General features: G+C 34.2%; 2 protein-coding genes across 9 annotated transcripts; both read right to left on the reverse strand.

Annotated features, from left to right (window-relative positions):
* Positions 1-424: 424 nt before the first annotated feature.
* LOC115973567 (novel plant SNARE 11-like) lies at positions 425-9,819 on the reverse strand. 8 transcript variants are annotated; one of them, XM_031093830.1, is made up of 11 exons: positions 9,297-9,793; positions 8,444-9,088; positions 7,706-8,274; positions 6,869-6,962; positions 6,703-6,740; positions 3,695-3,783; positions 2,827-2,909; positions 2,498-2,554; positions 2,236-2,328; positions 2,072-2,146; positions 427-917 (listed from the first exon to the last, which is right to left on the reverse strand). In XM_031093830.1, the coding sequence occupies exons 4-11, from the start codon at positions 6,893-6,895 to the stop codon at positions 828-830; spliced, it is 552 nt and encodes a 183-aa protein (XP_030949690.1). In that variant the 5' UTR covers positions 6,896-6,962; positions 7,706-8,274; positions 8,444-9,088; positions 9,297-9,793; the 3' UTR covers positions 427-827. The 8 variants fall into 8 exon arrangements, 7 of the variants coding, with proteins under 7 accessions (XP_030949693.1, XP_030949692.1, XP_030949690.1 ...); XM_031093831.1 differs by having other exon boundaries at positions 2,827-2,906; positions 9,297-9,789; XR_004087774.1 differs by having other exon boundaries at positions 893-917; positions 2,244-2,328; positions 9,297-9,806.
* Positions 9,433-15,970, reverse strand: LOC115973565 (TMV resistance protein N-like). Its single transcript, XM_031093827.1, has 5 exons — positions 15,483-15,970; positions 11,468-11,705; positions 10,613-11,257; positions 10,088-10,498; positions 9,433-9,972 (listed from the first exon to the last, which is right to left on the reverse strand). Exons 1-5 carry the CDS (start codon positions 15,968-15,970, stop codon positions 9,433-9,435), a joined length of 2,322 nt encoding a protein of 773 aa, XP_030949687.1.
* Positions 15,971-17,826: the final 1,856 nt, after the last annotated feature.

A 17,826-nucleotide genomic window follows, 5' to 3' on the forward strand; every position in this document is an offset into this window, starting at 1 on the left:
ATAAATACCACGGTTGTAAGAAGTATTAGTTTGCATTATTTCACAATGCACACCTCCAACATGTTTGACCAGCATTTCCAATACGTAATTTCCTACCTGTTTTCCATTGTTGGGGGTGCTCATATTCTCATGTTTAGAAGAAAAAAATTTCCTATCATATTTTGATCATTCTACAAAGCTTTTTTTTTTTTGGGACTTTCCACAGAACATTTAAACTAGCAACTATGTACTTTAGTTATAAATCCACCATATAAATCAACCTTGGGTTGTATCGATGAAGACAAAATATAGAACATCATGGAATCAACAATGCATGAGATATACCAAGAGCCTTGTGATTTAGTGACATTAACTACTCTTATGAGAACCATGGTTTGAATTTCTCCTCATTGTTATAACTATCAAAAAAATAGCTGATATAATATCTCAAAATAAATAGTAAATAACAAAATTTTTTCCCAAAAAAAATATAAATAAATTATGAAGTGTAGATCAAATATCTTACAAGTGTAGCAAATACATGGTGTGAACCAACACAATCTACACATTTTTTAGTTTCCCTCAAATAGGAATGATTTTTCAGTCGGGAAGAAGTAATCAAACAGACCACTTCCAATTGACGCTAATGAATCCCAGCAGTTGTTTGAGAGACTATCGTTTGGGAAAGTTTGACCACTCTGCAGAAAAATCACTAGAATGAAATCCATACTCAAGTAGACTAGCTCTATAAAACAGGTGCCACCAACAGCATCACAAGCTAAGCTATTCCATCCAATAAGATGACAAATCATCATCACAATCTCATTAGATGAACCATGTCTAAATTTTTAACTAGCACTCCAAAGTAATTTCCGAGTCATTGCTGGTGGGGCTAATCCTGGAATATCCTTGATGTCCTTGTTGTTTGGGTTCACGAGCTGAGACATAAGAATAAATAATTCACAAAAAAAAAATTTAAGCAAATTGAAAGAAATGGGCAATGCAGCGTTATACCGCCAGCTCTTTCACAAGCTAATGGCTCTTGACAGTCACATGAGACTGCAAAGACATGGAATGTTCTTGGTGATTAAGACACCAACTCACTATGCAAGGTTTAAGACATGTTGTTGATATGAATAATATAGAAGCTCCAGAAGGTTATCTCCACACCCCCCCCCCCCAAAGAAAATATATATATATATATATATATATCTTAAAGGCATTGAAATAGATACTTTCTGGACAATACAGTTATGGAAACAACCAAGCGATTCATCCTTGAACTCAAAATTATATGCAACTTAAGTAGTTAAGTTCCAAAAAATCTGTAAGTTCCAACTTTTTTTATTTTCACATAAATATGTCTAAATTTTACTGGTTTTCAACTGAAGCCGATCTCCACCAATTTTATGATCAGTCTGTAGCATTCATCAAACTATATCCAACTGAAATAAGAAAATTCAAATTATTGTTTCCCTCTACAAATGTGGTGGACAAGAAATCAATTCAGAAGGAAAAGGAATTGAACTTCTCCTAAAGATGACAACAAGTTGCAATCTGTGCATTACCAACGAACATGAAACTCTGACAACAATTAGATTAACTCTTCTACACCCACATGCACTGTGTTTGTCTTCTTCTTTTCTTTTTATTTAGTGGAGTTACTATGATTTGTAAATGAAAAGGATATACTGAATTAGATTCTTTTACTTTTTAATTGGGCAAGCAAAAAATGACTTAGATTCACTACACCATTTGGCATTATAAAAGTCTCTTCCTGCAGCTTTTAAGCAAATAAGGGTTAACCAAACAAGGTCAACCTGAGATCAGCTTGCTTATAAAAGCCCCAATTGAAGCATAAAAATAGGTTAGGCAATACTATATATATAGTTAGACACATTTAAAAACAATAGGCATGTGGGTCTCCACAGCCACAAAAATGGTTTTTTTTTTTTGGGGGGGGAAGACCTAGTATTCACAACAATGAAGCCAGATCTATATACTAAAGGGATGTCATGGATTTGATTCCAATTTGTTATCAGATGGCAATAGCAGAATCAAATATTTAGAAAATGAAAGATAATAATATTACCTTAACAATAATGATGGCAATGACTCTAACAACAATAAGGAAGAGTAATGCCATAATACACTTATCAGTTGCAACCTAATGAAATAAACAAGGTAAGTAAAATACGAAACAACTAATAGTCAATATATGACAAGAAAAAGAAGAAGATACTTTTAGAGATTGACCTGCCTACCAAGTTCCTTCACAAGTTGAGAAGCTTTCTTGATCGAGAAATGGATAGAGTCCAGCTCATTAACAACCCGACTCATTTGTTCAGTCTAAACATAAATATAATAGATTTCTTTAGTTCCATGGCAAGGAAAATTTTTGAAAGATTAAACAAAACAAAAGAAAAATTGTAGAAGAGAGAGAGAGGGAAAGTTAAATTTGATATGACTTAATAAACTTCCATGGAATCCATTTTTTTAAAGCAGAAAAATTACACACCTGAGCCTTGAGTGCTGCTGCAGTCTCTGTTCCAACATTGACAGTGTCTTGAACAGTCAACCACAAACATGGAGATACAGAAATTATTTTTCTTTTGCAATGATTCCATAATTTAAAAACAGTAAAACTAATTTTAGATTTTCTTACTCTTTAGAGGCAGGGGGTGGGGATATGAAGTACATGAGTTAGTTTTAGTTAAGATTTTCCATTAATAAGACAGAGGAAACCATGATCACATTTCAAAATAGCTTATGAAACTTATCCATTTCCAACTTGCCAAAATAAATAAACTTATTTCATAACAAAATGATCATCAAAGATAATCCAACCTTTTTTGACCTCTCAATGGCTTGATCAGTCTCATCCATCATCTGGTTTCCACTATCTACTAGCTGTTGATTTGTCATGGCTGCTGACATATAGCCACTGCCTCAACATTAAATATACTTCGTAATTGACAAACATTTAACATATAAAGTACTTGACGTAACATAAATTGGTATGAAATATATCAAACACAGGGCATGATTCCAGATTAAACTTAAAGGTATGCATTGGTTACATTAGAAATGGCAATTTACAATTTCTGAACCATCAAAAAGGTATTTGATGTGTAATATTACTGTGACTCTGATTTCACGATACCAATGAGAGTATGAGACTGACATTTTTATATTGTCATTTCTATCTTAACTTGTCATGTGTGTGTGCACAACACTCACTACATTACATCCAATGATATTCTCAAAGATAAAATAAAAGCCTTAACTATAAAATCAATGATATATCATTCAGCAAGATTAAAGCCATCAAATTGGCAAGTACTTAGGGGATTAAAGAGTTACTTGCAGCCATCAATGGTAACTCCATCTGTAATGCATATTACAATGAATCACTAAACTAGCTACCCAAACCAACTTCACTGTGAGGAATGTGAATCAGGCATCTTTTCATTTGATACAGAAACTATTATAATTATTTCTATTAGACAAAATTCCACAGCAAATCCAGAACCAGATAGAAATGTGTTTATCAGGTATCCTTAATCATCCAAGCATTACAACAAAAATGCATCAGCCATAGGGTTTTGTGACTATTTAAACCTATAATTAACTCTTATTTTAGCATGAAAGGCTGCCAATAGTAGTAGACACATAATTGAAAATTAGCACATTAATGAGAAAGATGTACACTTACTTGATGCTAGCAAGACATTATCTTCACCATATCCTTCCGTGCCCCCATCAAAGAGATCAATTCGCTTGTTTTCAAGATTGGACGCATATCTGTATCCACAACAAATTGAAAAAAAATCTTAAGAAAAGAATCGGAAGCATTCAAGCAACTATTCAGTGGTGCAAAAGATTTGAAAACAAAATAAATGATGTCACTAACACATGAGCCAATGAGTTTCAGATGAATGTCATACAAAATATGACTTCTTGACAAGTGTTAGACAAAAGCATCTTGACTCATCCAGATTAAGAAGCAACATCGACCAAAAGACAATCCAATATCTTAACTCTTCCAATAAATACCCAACCAAAGATAACTAGGCCAAGTATTGGTCCCAACTAATTGGGGCCAACTCCATCAATCCTTCATTATCGAGGGTCAGCACATGTATCTTTTTCTCTATCCTACCATATTTAACTATATTTAATCTAATAGCACTCCATTCTATTTATCATTTCCTTCTTCGCTAATTGTACTGATGTTATTCTTTGCCTCTCTCTAACCCATTTTGCTCCTTCAACATGATCAAATCACTTCTTCTTATTGGTGCATTAATTACGTCTTCATTGCACAAGGTCTAGCCATTTTATGCTACTTCCCCTCATCTTTTTCACAATAGGTGCAACCCCCACTTTAAGCAGCAAAAATAATGTTTTTTCAAGAAATGATTGCCAAATTCTATCATCTAATTGTAACTTTGAGGCATTTGCCAACCAATTAACTATGGAGAGGTTGGCAGTGTGTATGGATTCCACTATGAATATAAAACCCAAATTATGTGTCAGGTTTGATAAAGCACAAAATTTAAGAAACTTAATGCATTGAAACATGATATATTAACAGTGAATTTTTTTTTTGATAAGTAAAAGTTTATTGATCTCAAAAAATGGAACACCCTAGTACACAGGGAGTGTACAAAGGATCAAACAATCAAGAACAAAAATTACAAGAATCTAAGAAATCAAGAAAGGAAGGAAAGGATTGGTTCCGCAAAGCAGCCAACCAATCCATTAATGTTCTAAAGAAAAATTGCTTCAAATCTGATATGGATCTCTCCTTATCTTCAAAGCACCGACTATTTCTCTCCCTCCAAAGGCACCACAATAAGCAATGGGGAACCATAAGCCATATATACCCATTTCGATGACGGCCAAAACTGCCTTGCCAACATGCTAGAAGCCCCACTACATATTGCGGCATAACCCAACTCACTCCAAACAACCCGAACACCATAGCCCACATATCCATTGCAACCGGACAATGAAGAAAAAGATGATCAACCGATTCCCCATTACACTTGCACATGTAGCACCAGTCTAATATCCAAACCTTCCTTCTTCGTAAATTGTCAATCGTTAAGCATTTCCCTAAAGCAACAGTCCAAACAAAGAAAGCTACTCGAGAAGGAATCTTCTGCTTCCAAATGCTTTTCCAAGGAAAACAATAGTCATTAGGGCCCACTAAGAGATTGTAATAATCCCTAACTGTGAAGCCCTTCTCTCTAACAGATTTCCAGCACATTTTATCCTCACCAAGCCCTCTAACCGACACACCATATATGGTATCCATGAAACTGGCCAGTGCCTCTAGTTCCCGAGCATGCACACCCCTAAAGAAACTTACATCCCAAAACAGGATTCCGTTATCAAACTTCATAACCTCAGCCACACTAACCTCTTGATCTCGGCAGAATCTAAACAATTCAGGATAGGTGACTGCAAGAGAAGTTTCACCACACCAACGGTCTTGCCAAAATTTCTCCCCAATCTCATATAGAATGTGTCGAGAGAAAGTAGGCCACCCCCGACTAATATTTTTCCACAAGCCAACACCATATGGACCGTTAGTAGGCCTAGTACACCAACTACCCCATTCACAACCATATTTCACAGCTATCACTTGCCTCCAAAGAGCAGCCCTCTCCATCCTAAATCTCCATAGCCACTTCCCAAGTAGAGCTTCATTAAAAAGTCTTACCTTTCTTAGCCCTAAACCACCCGAAGCAATGGGAGTGCAAACAGTAGCCCATTTGACCAAATGGGATTTTGGTTCATCACCAATGCCACCCCATAAAAAATCCCTCTGTAGTTTCTCAATTCTGTTAGCCACAGAAGCAGGAATAGGAAATAAAGATAGAAAATATGTGGGTAAGTTAGATAGAGTGCTTTTAATTAAAGTGACTCTACCTCCCTTGGATAAGTACAAACGTTTCCATCCTGCTAATCTCCGTTCTATCTTCTCCAGAATTGGGTTCCAAATTGATTTATCCTTACATTTAGCTCCCAAAGGAAGGCCTAAATATTTCATTGAAAGGGTACCTTGTTTACAACCAAGGACATTCAACAATAAGTCAAGATTATGCACCATACCAATAGGAACCAGCTCTGACTTGCCTAAATTTATCTTCAGACCAGAAACCGCCTCAAACCAAATGAGAATCATACGGAGAAACAAAACCTGATCCAAATCAGCATCACAAAAAATTAAAGTGTCGTCCGCAAAGAGCAAATGGGACACCTCCAAAGATCTTCCCTCTAAACAACCCACATCAAAACCTGACATGTGACCATCATGGACAGCCTTATCCAACATTCTCCCAAGGGCTTCCATCACCAAGACAAACAGTGAAATTAAGAAATATCTTCGTTGTAAAACAATATAAGAAAAAATGAATGTCACCAATTTGAACTGGCTTCTTTTATGCATTTAATTTTATTTGATAGAGGATAATACCGAAAAGTGATCATTTAATGCTTGGTTTTCTATGATTTGGCACTCAATTTGGGACACACAAAAAATGGTTTGGGACAAAGGGAGCAACAAAAAGCATTAAAAAAACCTAATAGTAAGAAAATAACAACGCTAAAAATAGAGTTTATGACATGTCAGATGTATTGTAGGTGCCTAAAATTATCTTCTGCTGCTTTAAGAATTGAAATAATGGTAAATTCTGACAGATGCTAACTTACTGCTTTTTAAGAGCAACATATGAATTCAACTCTTTGATCTGCATAAAGTATGAAAATCATTCAGTGCACTTGGAAAGAAAGATATAATAAACTGACTCAAAAAAAAAAAAAAAAGGATAAAATCTATAGTATCTAAGGCTAAATAGAAATAAAGTTAACAACTAACCATTGACTGTTTTTTCTCATTCAGCATCTTGTTAGTGTCCGGATCATTTCTACTCTCCAAATCCTTGGCTTTTCTGTCAAACTCTTTGATAAGCCTGAAAAGACAAGTCCAAATTATCTTTTTGACTGGAAACTTAATAACTGACAAAACAGGTTAAAGAAACATGACTACCAGTGAGACAGTTGACCTATGTCTGCAGGATAGTTCACATTATGGATGCTGGTTGTGGGGTTGCTAGTTTCTGCATTCTATCCCCTAGGATATACAAACACACGTCCTTTGCACCAAAAGATGATATGATGAAAACCCAAAGGAAGTGTTGGTGCGTGCTAAATACAGCAAATTCATTGTACAAATTATAACACAATACCATTGAAAAATTGTAATATTTATTCACTTCTCATTCTTTGATTACCAAACAGAAAAAAGTTTTGCAAACTTCAATTCACTTTTTCATTACTTTTCTTTTTCTAACTTCAATTACATGTAAGTGTGCAAATCATAGAGCAAAATCAACATCTAAGGAGCCGAGCTAGGAGACTTTTGTAAATCAATATGAATCATAGTCCCAAATGCCAGTAAGGAAAAAAGAAAACATTATTATATATGTCGGACTGTTGGAGAAAAAGAAAAACAAGAATTACAACAAACCGTTAACAGAGGGACAAGAAATCTCAATATGCATTTGTATAGTAGTAGAAGTTTAACAGAGCATTACATATACTTAGCCCAAAATAACATAAAATTAACAGAAAAAGAAATGCTAGTATATGTCCCAAAAAAAGAAGAAGGAAACAACTAGATTATATAATGGTAGGAAGAAAGATGATAACTCACAGGTAAAAGATGAGGAAAAAAATTCTCTTGACTGGATTCCTCACAATCTATGCCCGTGTCCCATCGTCCCAGACTTCCTCCCAATCATCCGAGTCTTTGATGTGATGTCTTGCTTGTTTAACAAACGGAACCCTACTGTCTCCACCTCCACGCTCCCGGTAGCTTGTAAACTCAACTTCATGGAATCCCTTCTCATCAATAGACCAGCCAGGGGTTTCCAGATCGAAGAAATTCAAATAGTGCAGGCTCAGCGCAAGGTGATGCGATTCAATTTTACCATATTCTGACGCAATACGTTGAAACCATACTTTATTCGATTTGATTTCAATCAGATAATGTGAGTGATTATAATGCTCGCAGGGTACAAAAACAACGCACAAAAGAATTGCCCACAACTCATCAAACCCCGACCGTGGCAATTGCATGTTCACTGAATAATCGCATCTGTGGAAACTTGGAGATGCCAAAACTGAACTATCACGTATGTTGGCCTTTTCAAATCCATTTGGAATTTGTTTTACAGGAAGAACGTAAGGTAATCTCCCCACTAATTTACCACTTGTTAGTCCCTGAAATATACAAAGCGTGATGTTGAAAATTACATTATAAAAAATAATAATAATAAAAAATTAAAACCAACACACAGACAGAGATAGCTAAATAGATAGATATATACTGAAGAAGAGTATTAGGTAATTTCCCAAGTACATGATATTTAGAAAACAGAGAGAGAAATACCTTGACACAGAATTGAATATTGAAGCAATTGACACACGCGACACAGAAATCAAAGTGACGACACCAGAAGGGACAATTTTTTGGGCTTTCTGGGAATCTCTCCAGTGTGGTACAGTTGTTTACATTTATATTACAATCTTGTGACCGAATATCTGGTAACCATCGAAGCCTCTTGCAACCATCCAAGTTGAGCCTTGTAATTCTAGAGAGTTGGGAGATGCTTTCAGGAAGACACAAAAGATTTTCGCAATCACTTAAATTCAAATGCCGAAGGGCAGTCAAACGTCCAACGGAAGATGGCAACAATTCTATTGCTATTCCTCTTAGAGAAAGATTAAACAGGCTTTCAAGATTCCTTAGATTCTCTGGCAAGTTGACAAATTTTGAGCATTCAAAAAGATGAAGATTTTTTAGCATCTTCAAACTACAAATGTTGCTAGGAAGACACAAGATTTTTGCAATCACTTAGATTTAACTCCTGAAGGGCAGTCAAACGTCCAACGGATGATGGGAACACTTCTATTGCTGCTCCTTTTAGAGAAAGAACAAACAGGCCTTCGTTTATCTAACTTCAATTATACGTAGGTGTGCAAATCATTGAGGAAAATCAACATCTGAACAAGGCAAGGTGTCTTTTGTAAATTTCTTCAGCATGAACCACAGACCCAAATGCCGGAGCCGGTAAGGAAAAAAGAAAACATTATTATATACGTCGAACAGTAACAAAGAATTACAAAAAAACCGTTACAGGGGGACAAGAAATCTCAATATGCATTTGAATATTAGTAGAAGTTTAACAGAGCATTACACATATGCTTAGCCAAAAAAAAGAAGAAGAAAGTTGATAACTCACAGGTAAAAGAAGTGAAGAAAAGAATTCCCCATCATCCTCATCATGGGCTTCGCATATTTTGGTTGGGATCTTCAAACCCTAGATTTCATCACCAACTGAAGAAAGCATCTCAATTGGGATCTTCAATGTCTTGCTTTTATACCACACGAAGCCCAATTTTCTCCACCTCCATGCGCCCGGTCTCTATTTCAAGCTCAACTTCATGGAATCGCTTATTATCAATCTCTGTTGGAAGTAAACATTCCTTGGACAGACTATGCAGCCAAAGATGATGCGATTCCACTTTAACATATTCTGACATATAATATGTACGAGACCATTCCCCTCCATATTCTGCCGTAATTTTAATAAAAAAAGTAGGGTCTCCAAGTCCAAATGCGTAATAAGTCATTAGGCATTCATCCACTTCAAAGAGATAGTCCAGTTGGTAATCATGATTACGCTCCTCGGTGGGTTTAAAAACAATGCACAAAACAATTCCCCACCACTCATCACACCCTGACCCTGACCCAGACCCAGGCAATTGTATCTTCACTTTTTTTATTATAGTGGGTCCCACAGATGAATAACAACGAGAGGCCACTAAAGTATCAGATATGTTTGCTTTTTCAAACCACTTCGGAATTTCCCTTCCAGGAATAATATAACCTTTTGGAACTTGTTGACTACTTTGTCCCTGAAATATGCAAACCATGATCTTGGGGCTAAATAAATAAAACCCAACACATAGACAGAGACAGAGACAGGCGATATTTAGAAAACACACAGAGATTAGAGAGAGAGAGAGATACCTGAAACGTGTTACTTAAGTTTTGAATATTGTTAGCCAATTCGAAGCAGTTGAAACACTGGACAGTGAAACTCCTATAAGATGACCAGTGGAAATGATTTGGTGATCCTGGCAATCTCCCCAGTGAGGTACAATTGTCTAGGCATATAAATTCAACTTTGGATGGAATATTTGGTATTGATTGGAGGTCTTTGCAACCATCCAAGTAAAGATGTGTTAGCCTAGAGAATTGGGAGATGCTTTCAGGAAGGGAAATGAAATCATTTCCCCTTAGATATAACTCCGTCATAGAGATGCAGTCAATACCAGATGGAGCTAACCCTTGTGGCCTCCAACATGCGTCTTTTTCTTCATGATAAATACTTGTATCCTTGGCTCCCTTTATATCCATGGCTTGAACGTTTTTTGTTCCCTGATAATAAAAAAGGAATTTGTGAAATGCAAAATATATTATTAGCATAATTATTCATATTTCAACTTGCTAAATAAGAAGATATGGTATGAGCTCAAGTAAATAACCTCTTACCGTATTGTTTTTCAACACATGATCAATATCCTTATAAAGCCACAGTCTACTGCGCTCCCCAGGCTCAAGGGACTCTTGACGAACTATGTCCCTACCCATATTTTCTACTAAATCATGCATCCACAATTCATTATTTTCAGAAATTTTCAAGAGAGATTTGTCAATGAGATTGGATAATCCAAGATAGCGGCCAAGATGATTTTTTAGTATTTGTACTACATAATCTTCCTTCTCGTGATTAAGGAAGCATGCAGTATCTTTGAATATTTCTTGATCTTGCCTTTCAAGTCCATCATAACTTATTTTTAGTACTCGGATAACATCTAGCTTGGGTTGTTCTTTGAGCTTCTCAAACTCATTTTCCCATTCAACAGCACTTCTTTTATACAAAAATGAACCCAAAACTATAAGAGCTAAAGGATGACCGGCAACATAATTCAAAAAACCTTTGGACAGTTTTAAATATTCATCTGGGACAAGTTTGTTTTTAAAAGCTTTTGAACAAAAAAGATGAAGAGCATCTTCATTTTTCAATGCTTTAACTTCATACATTTGATCTATTAAATGTGTCTCTAACAAGTGCTTATCTCTTGTTGTTATGATAATTCTACTACCCCGACCAAACCAATCACGCTTCCTAGCTAACTTTTGTAATTGGTTTAAATCATTTACATCATCAAGAACAAGAAGAATCCTTTTACCATGTAACATATTCTTGATCATGTGTTCTCCTTCACAATTATTTTTTATATTCAAATTTGTGTCATTTAATATTTGAGAAATAAGATTTTTCTACAATGATAGGTAACCTTTTTTTTCAGATTTTTCCCTAACATTATCAATAAAACAACTAACTTCAAATTCTTTAGAATACATCTTATAGGCAACTTCGGCGAGGGTTGTCTTCCCCATTCCCCCCATCGCCCAAATCCCTATAAAGCGAACTTCATTCTTTAACCAAAAAGCTAAATATGACTCCAATTCCAACAATGAAGACTCTATTCCAATCAAGCCCTCAGTAACTTCTGAGAATTCACGACACAATTTTCGTGATATTAGTCCCGCAATGCTTTTGATAGCTGTAGAGAGAGGACTGCAATGAAGAGAGAACAAGATATGATGACCAATTAATAGGTCCCATGAAAAATATGGTAGATATTAGGTGTTCGAATCTGCTGACTAAATAAAAATATTTAAATAGATAGGCTATGACAAAAATTAAATGAGATTTGATGAAGGTTTATTTATTTCAAAAAATAATAAATAAAAAAAGATATGTCAATTAAAGGTTTAAATGAAGTTAGATATATAAAAGTGGATTAGCTGAATATCTATATCTATATGATAAGTAGTAGTCGAAACATTTGACCTTTTGTTGACCTTATCTCATTGCGCCATGTGGCTACATAAATTTATGCCTTTAAAAAACCAAACAATTGTGTCTTTTCGTTTTGCAAAATAAGACACTGAACAATTGTATCTTTTGGAATTTTAAATAACTAACCACAACCAAAAGAAACAAATCATTACACTGTATCATACTATTATTTTCCCTCGGTACATATAAATATAACCGGACTGCAAAAAAACTGCAATTTGCAAGCACTTTTTCTTTTCCAACTGCACACCTGTGTCTTTAAAAAAAAATCATTGACAATCTCAACGCCAATACAGCAAGTGATCAACATGTTCATGAAAATCACTGGCGCTTCCGAGTCATTACCACTAACTAAACTGGAGGTGCATTTTCGTGGTCTGCCATTTTTGTCCTTATTTATCACTTCATTCTGATCTACCTTTGTTTTTCTACTATTTCTTTTATATTTTGGCAACTAATTATGTTGTTTTTCAAGGAGTACTCTTGAATCATTGTTGAAGAAAATGGAACAATTACCGTCGGCAGCGATGATGGTACACCACATTATTTATATTTATTAACCTCAAAATTGTCTAACACTAACAGAAGTTGACTTCTCTTTAAAAAATTGTATTGTTTCACTGGATACAAGTACCATGCAATTGTAAAACAAAGACACAAAAAACATAGAAGAAAAAAAAAATAGAAAGGCCAAAATAATAAAATCTTAATTTCATGATCTGATGTGTCTCTCTCCTTCTCAACTTTACAAGTCCAGACTCCACCAAACCCAATAGTTTCCCATTTTTCAACTTTTACAGCATTTGACAGAAGAAGAGGAAGAAGAAGATGAGAATGAAAGCAATGGATGATCTTATTGTGGGGGAAAAGAAACATAAATAAAATTAAAAATTAAAAACATAGGAGAGAGTTACAGAAGCACTATGAGAGAAAAAGAGATTAAAAAAAAAAAAAAAAGGAGACGAGGGAATGTCATAGAAAAGATAAGAATGAAGAGAATTAAGAAAGGGAAAGAATTAAAAAGATAACGAAAAAGTGGCGTTGTAGAAGAGGAGATGATAGTCACGTGAGGGAGTTGAGTTTTGCTACTTCTAAGTTGTTGAGTTTGGTTCAACTTTTTGAAGTTGAGCTTTTTGAAAAAGTTGAATTTTCAAAAAGTGCATAATGAAAAAGTATTTTTTCAAAAAACTAAGTGTTTGGTAAAAACTGTTAAAAAATGTTTTTTTGAAAAAGCTGAGTGCTTATAAAAGTGGCAGTTTGAGGGATAAATTACCAAAAAGGACAATGTATATATAAGGAAGTTTATTTCATACTTAAATCAATATTGTGAAATTATTTTTTTCTCACCAATATTAGCTAATAATAATGGAAAATTATTAGGTACTCCCGGAATACCATAAATTGTACTCCCTCCTCTCACATAAATGGTGGGTCCCACCATGAATTTAATTAGTGAGATCCACCACTTATGTGAGAGGAGGGAGTACACATTTATAGTACTCCGAGAGTACACAATAATTTCCCAATAATAACCTATCACTTTTGATTTATTGTGAAAGTATTGTGATAATTTATACTGATTTTATTGTAAAAGTATTGTTAAAATATTGTGATAAAAATTGATACTGATTTTAATTTGAACGTACTATTAAAATTATTTTTTTCTCTTTCTAAAAAAATTATTTTTTTCTCACTATTATTAGCTAATAATAACCTACCACTTAAAATTTATTATGAAAATATTGTGATACCATTTTCTCATTCTTCTTCTTTTTTCCCTATTTTTTTATCCTCCACACACTACCGCATTTCTTTCTTCTTTTTTTTCCTTCTTTTTTCCCCCTCTTTTTTTCTCCTCCACACATGTACCCTTACACTTTTCTTTTTTTACTTCTTTCCATATTTTATCCCTACCACTTCCTCCAAACTCTAGAACGTTCCAGCTTTCCTTCTTCCTCTCTTCATTTTTTTTTTCTCTCAACACTTCGTCTGCAACACCCATGCAATTCTTCACCCTAATCTTCTTGATTCTTTTCTTTTTCTCTAAATTCAACCACTTACAAACAGGATGATTCAGAGCAAAGCAGAGCAGATCGGGAAGATTGGATCAAAGCAAAGCAAACGCAAATGGGTACAAACTCCATTTGAAAGATTTTGCTATATTCTGATTTTTTTTTTTTTGTTTTGCATTTTGAGGAATTCTAATTTGCAAGGGATTGATTTTTTTTTCCTTAGCTGATTTGGGAATTTATTATAGATTTTTTAGTATTTGGATTTGGAAATTTGTTATTGAGAGGAATATTTTGATGTTTTTTTTTTTGTTTTGCATTTTGAGGAATCCTAATTTGCAAGGGATTGATTTTTTTTTTTCCTTAGCTGATTTGGGAATTTGTTATAGATTTTTTTGTGTTTGGATTTGGAAATTTGTTATTGAGAGGAATGAGGAACTGTGCGTAGACGAAGACATGAGCATCCTTTATTCTTTGGGTTAATTTGGTAATTGCCCAACTCACCCAACGGATATATCAAAACGTGCATAGACTTTTGGCAAAAATGGAATTGTGCATTCTCTTCACAAGTATAAAATGCAACTTTTTGGAAAAAGTTGTGTTTTATACTAACCAAATGCACTTAAAGGGCTGGCTTATTTCAAAATGTGACTTTTGGGCTGAAAAAGTTGAAACAAACGGGCATTTAAGCAGAAAGGCAACTTCTTGGAAGGTACACATAAAATACCATTCCATCCTTACTTTTATTATTTTATACCCAAAAAAAAAAATTTACTAAATTTGTTTCATTTATTTATTTCATCTTTCACTTGGGCTTTGGTTTCCAACTACCTCCCAATAGTGTTATTAGAATATTTGTGTTACGTGACTCTATCAGTTAGATCTACACAGTTTCCTTTTAAATTGGTATGGGCATATAATATACTACAAAGACTAAAGTAATACTTAGACGTGTATACTGTATAGATTTTTGTACATTGCTAATTCAATATTAATCACAAAATATTTTTAAAAAATGATAATTTAAAATTTTATTTATGCAGTTAGTTTTTTAGGCCTAAATTTATTATGTTCTTGATATCAATTAATTACTTTCTATAAAAAAATTCTAATTAACTATGAATATATATTTAAAATATTAAGTCATTTTCTTATGTCCTTTTATTTATTTTTTTTAGTTATACAGTGTTATTTATTACCTATTTATGATTACATTTTTTTTTAAATGATTCCAATGCCTGTTGTGGATAGTTATAGCCATCGACCCATCTCCTCACAAGCATTCCACGCATCTATGCTACGTTGCTAACTATTTTTCTTTTTAAAGTCTTAATAGTAACTATATAAACTCAAATATAATGCGTTTTTTTTCCTTCCAAACTCATTCAGTAATTTAACCCATGCATCACACTGGTTAAATGACTAGTGTGTATATATATATGTGTGTGTGTGTGTGTGTGTGTGTGTTTCAAATAAAAATTACCTATTCTTTACATGATATCCGGCAAGATCGGCCACATGACTCAAAGCAGCTTTCCATGTTTCCACCTTCTCCTTGAAATGTTTTTCATGTTTAACAAGTGAAAAAGTTCCTATTTGTTTTCGCACATCAGATGGATCCACATTGTAAAAAATAGGGAAAACTGTTATTTCCTTTTTTGTCTCGCAGTCAATGATCTCTACAAGTTCATCTAAGCACCAAGTGGAAAATGCATAATTTTCTGAGAGAATGACTATGGCAAATTTGGATTCTTTGATCGCTCTAAGGAGTTCTGGTTTAATAGTTTTTCCTTTCTCAAGTTTTTGATCGTCCTCAAAAGTGTTAATGCCCTTCTCTAGTAATGCATAATATATAAAGTCCGTAGCAGTATTGCGAGTGTCCTCACCACTGAAACTCAGGAAAACATCATACGTCCATTTGCTAGTAGAAGAAATAGAAGAACTTGGGAAAGATGATGAACTTGAAGCCATTGAATCAAGGAATAGATCTGCATGGAAAAAAAAATCAATTAGAACTGAAGAAAAATTGAAAAGAAAATAAATTATGAAAGAAGAAAAACTATTTGATGCAATGGTTTGAATCTTTCCCTTCATCAGATGAGTCAAACATTACCCCTTTTTTTTGTTCCTTATGAGAAAGAGAAACCACAAATAAAGTCACACTATTCAGAACTCAGGGGCAAGTGTTGGGTATGTACGGCAAAGATGGTCTAGGTACAGATAATTTTTTTTCCCAAGCCAACAGCAGAGCAAAGTAGACATTGTTCATAAAACCATGGCTATAACAAAGGAACAAGACAGAGAAACTTCTAAAATAAAAAAAAATAAAAACAAAAAAAGTAGCATTAAAGCTATACTTGAGTAGAGAGTAAAAAAAGAGGCATAAATAAACAAGCATTCACAGCCAAGTGAGCCAAGGTCTCAGTAAACACAATACAAAAAATGGAGGAACATGGAAAAAACAAAAAATATAAAAAAAAACCCAACAAATGGAGGGGCTGATTTTGGGCCTCACCGGAAACAAAAATCGGTGAACGGAGCTGTGTATATCTCGGGCTAAAGGTGCTAATCAGCGGAATTGGAGCTCTGCTTCAGTTATTGAAGTGTGCTGTGGGTTTGGAAGAAGGAAAAGGGAATGTGAGATGAAAGTAGTGAACAAGCATGGGTAGTTGAGGAAGTTCTTACAAAATATTCGTTAAAACCTTTTATATTATGTTTAGTTGCACTGGATGAGAGGAAGTAGAAAATGGGAAAATTGATAGAAGCTGGGGATTCCTCACATTTTTCCAAATTTTGTTTCTGTCCGATTTGAAAGAAAAAAGAGAAATGATTAACCTTTTATACAAGATTACTCTTGTACCCTCGTAAAAGTATAAAAAAGTTATGAATATTTTTGTAAAATTACTTTTAATTCTTCCTAATGAATTATTCATTTATAATTTACAAAAAATAAAAAAATAAAATAATTTTTTAGCATTATTTTTTCCTTCGGTTTTTTTTTTTTTCAATTCTATTCCCTTAATTTTTTTTCCCTTTCTTTAAACATAGTGTTAATTTTAGAGAGTAATTGAAAATTTCACACCCCCTTCATAATATTGTATTGTGGTGGACCTCACACAGATTCACGAGTCTTATAGCTGAATATTGAAAAAAATTGAGTTTATTGGTGATATAGGTACTGTTGAAAGTTATTTGGAAAAATGAGGAAAGAGAGTGAATTTCGGCAACGGTGTTGCCGAAATTGCAAGAAAAAGTATGAGAGAGAGTAAAGATAAGTGATGTGATGGAGGAGGGAGAAAAAATTGAATTTCGGTAATGAGATAACCGAAATTCTTGCTGCCCAAGTGAGTGTGAAGTTCCCGAAGTGCTAGTGCTATGTGGAGTGCCCAAAGGGAAACCAATTGTGGCAACCAAGTTGCCAAAATTGTAGGGAAGGGAGGAGAGAGAAAATATGAATTGTGGCAACCAAGTTGCTGAAAATGGGAGGGGGAAAAAAAAAAAAGAATTGTGGCAACCAAGTTGCCGAAATCTTGGGGAGGAATTTAAAAAAAAAAATTGTGGCAATTGATTTGTGACGATGGCATTGCCAAAATGGAGGGAAAAAAATTTGTGGTTGATTTGTGGCATTTTATATAACTAAAATTGATTCCCTAATTATTATAACACATAATAAATAATTAGGCGTAAATGCATTTTTAATCCCTACATTTTGATTTTTTTTTTTCCATTTTAGTCCCTACATTTTATTTTTACCACTTTTAATCTCTAAACCAATTAACGTGGGACATTTAAGTCCTTAAAGCACCATTCCGTTACTATCCAACTCA

The sequence above is a fragment of the Quercus lobata genome, unplaced genomic scaffold, assembly GCF_001633185.2.
Source record: "Quercus lobata isolate SW786 unplaced genomic scaffold, ValleyOak3.0 Primary Assembly Scq3eQI_340, whole genome shotgun sequence".
NCBI lineage: Eukaryota > Viridiplantae > Streptophyta > Magnoliopsida > Fagales > Fagaceae > Quercus > Quercus lobata.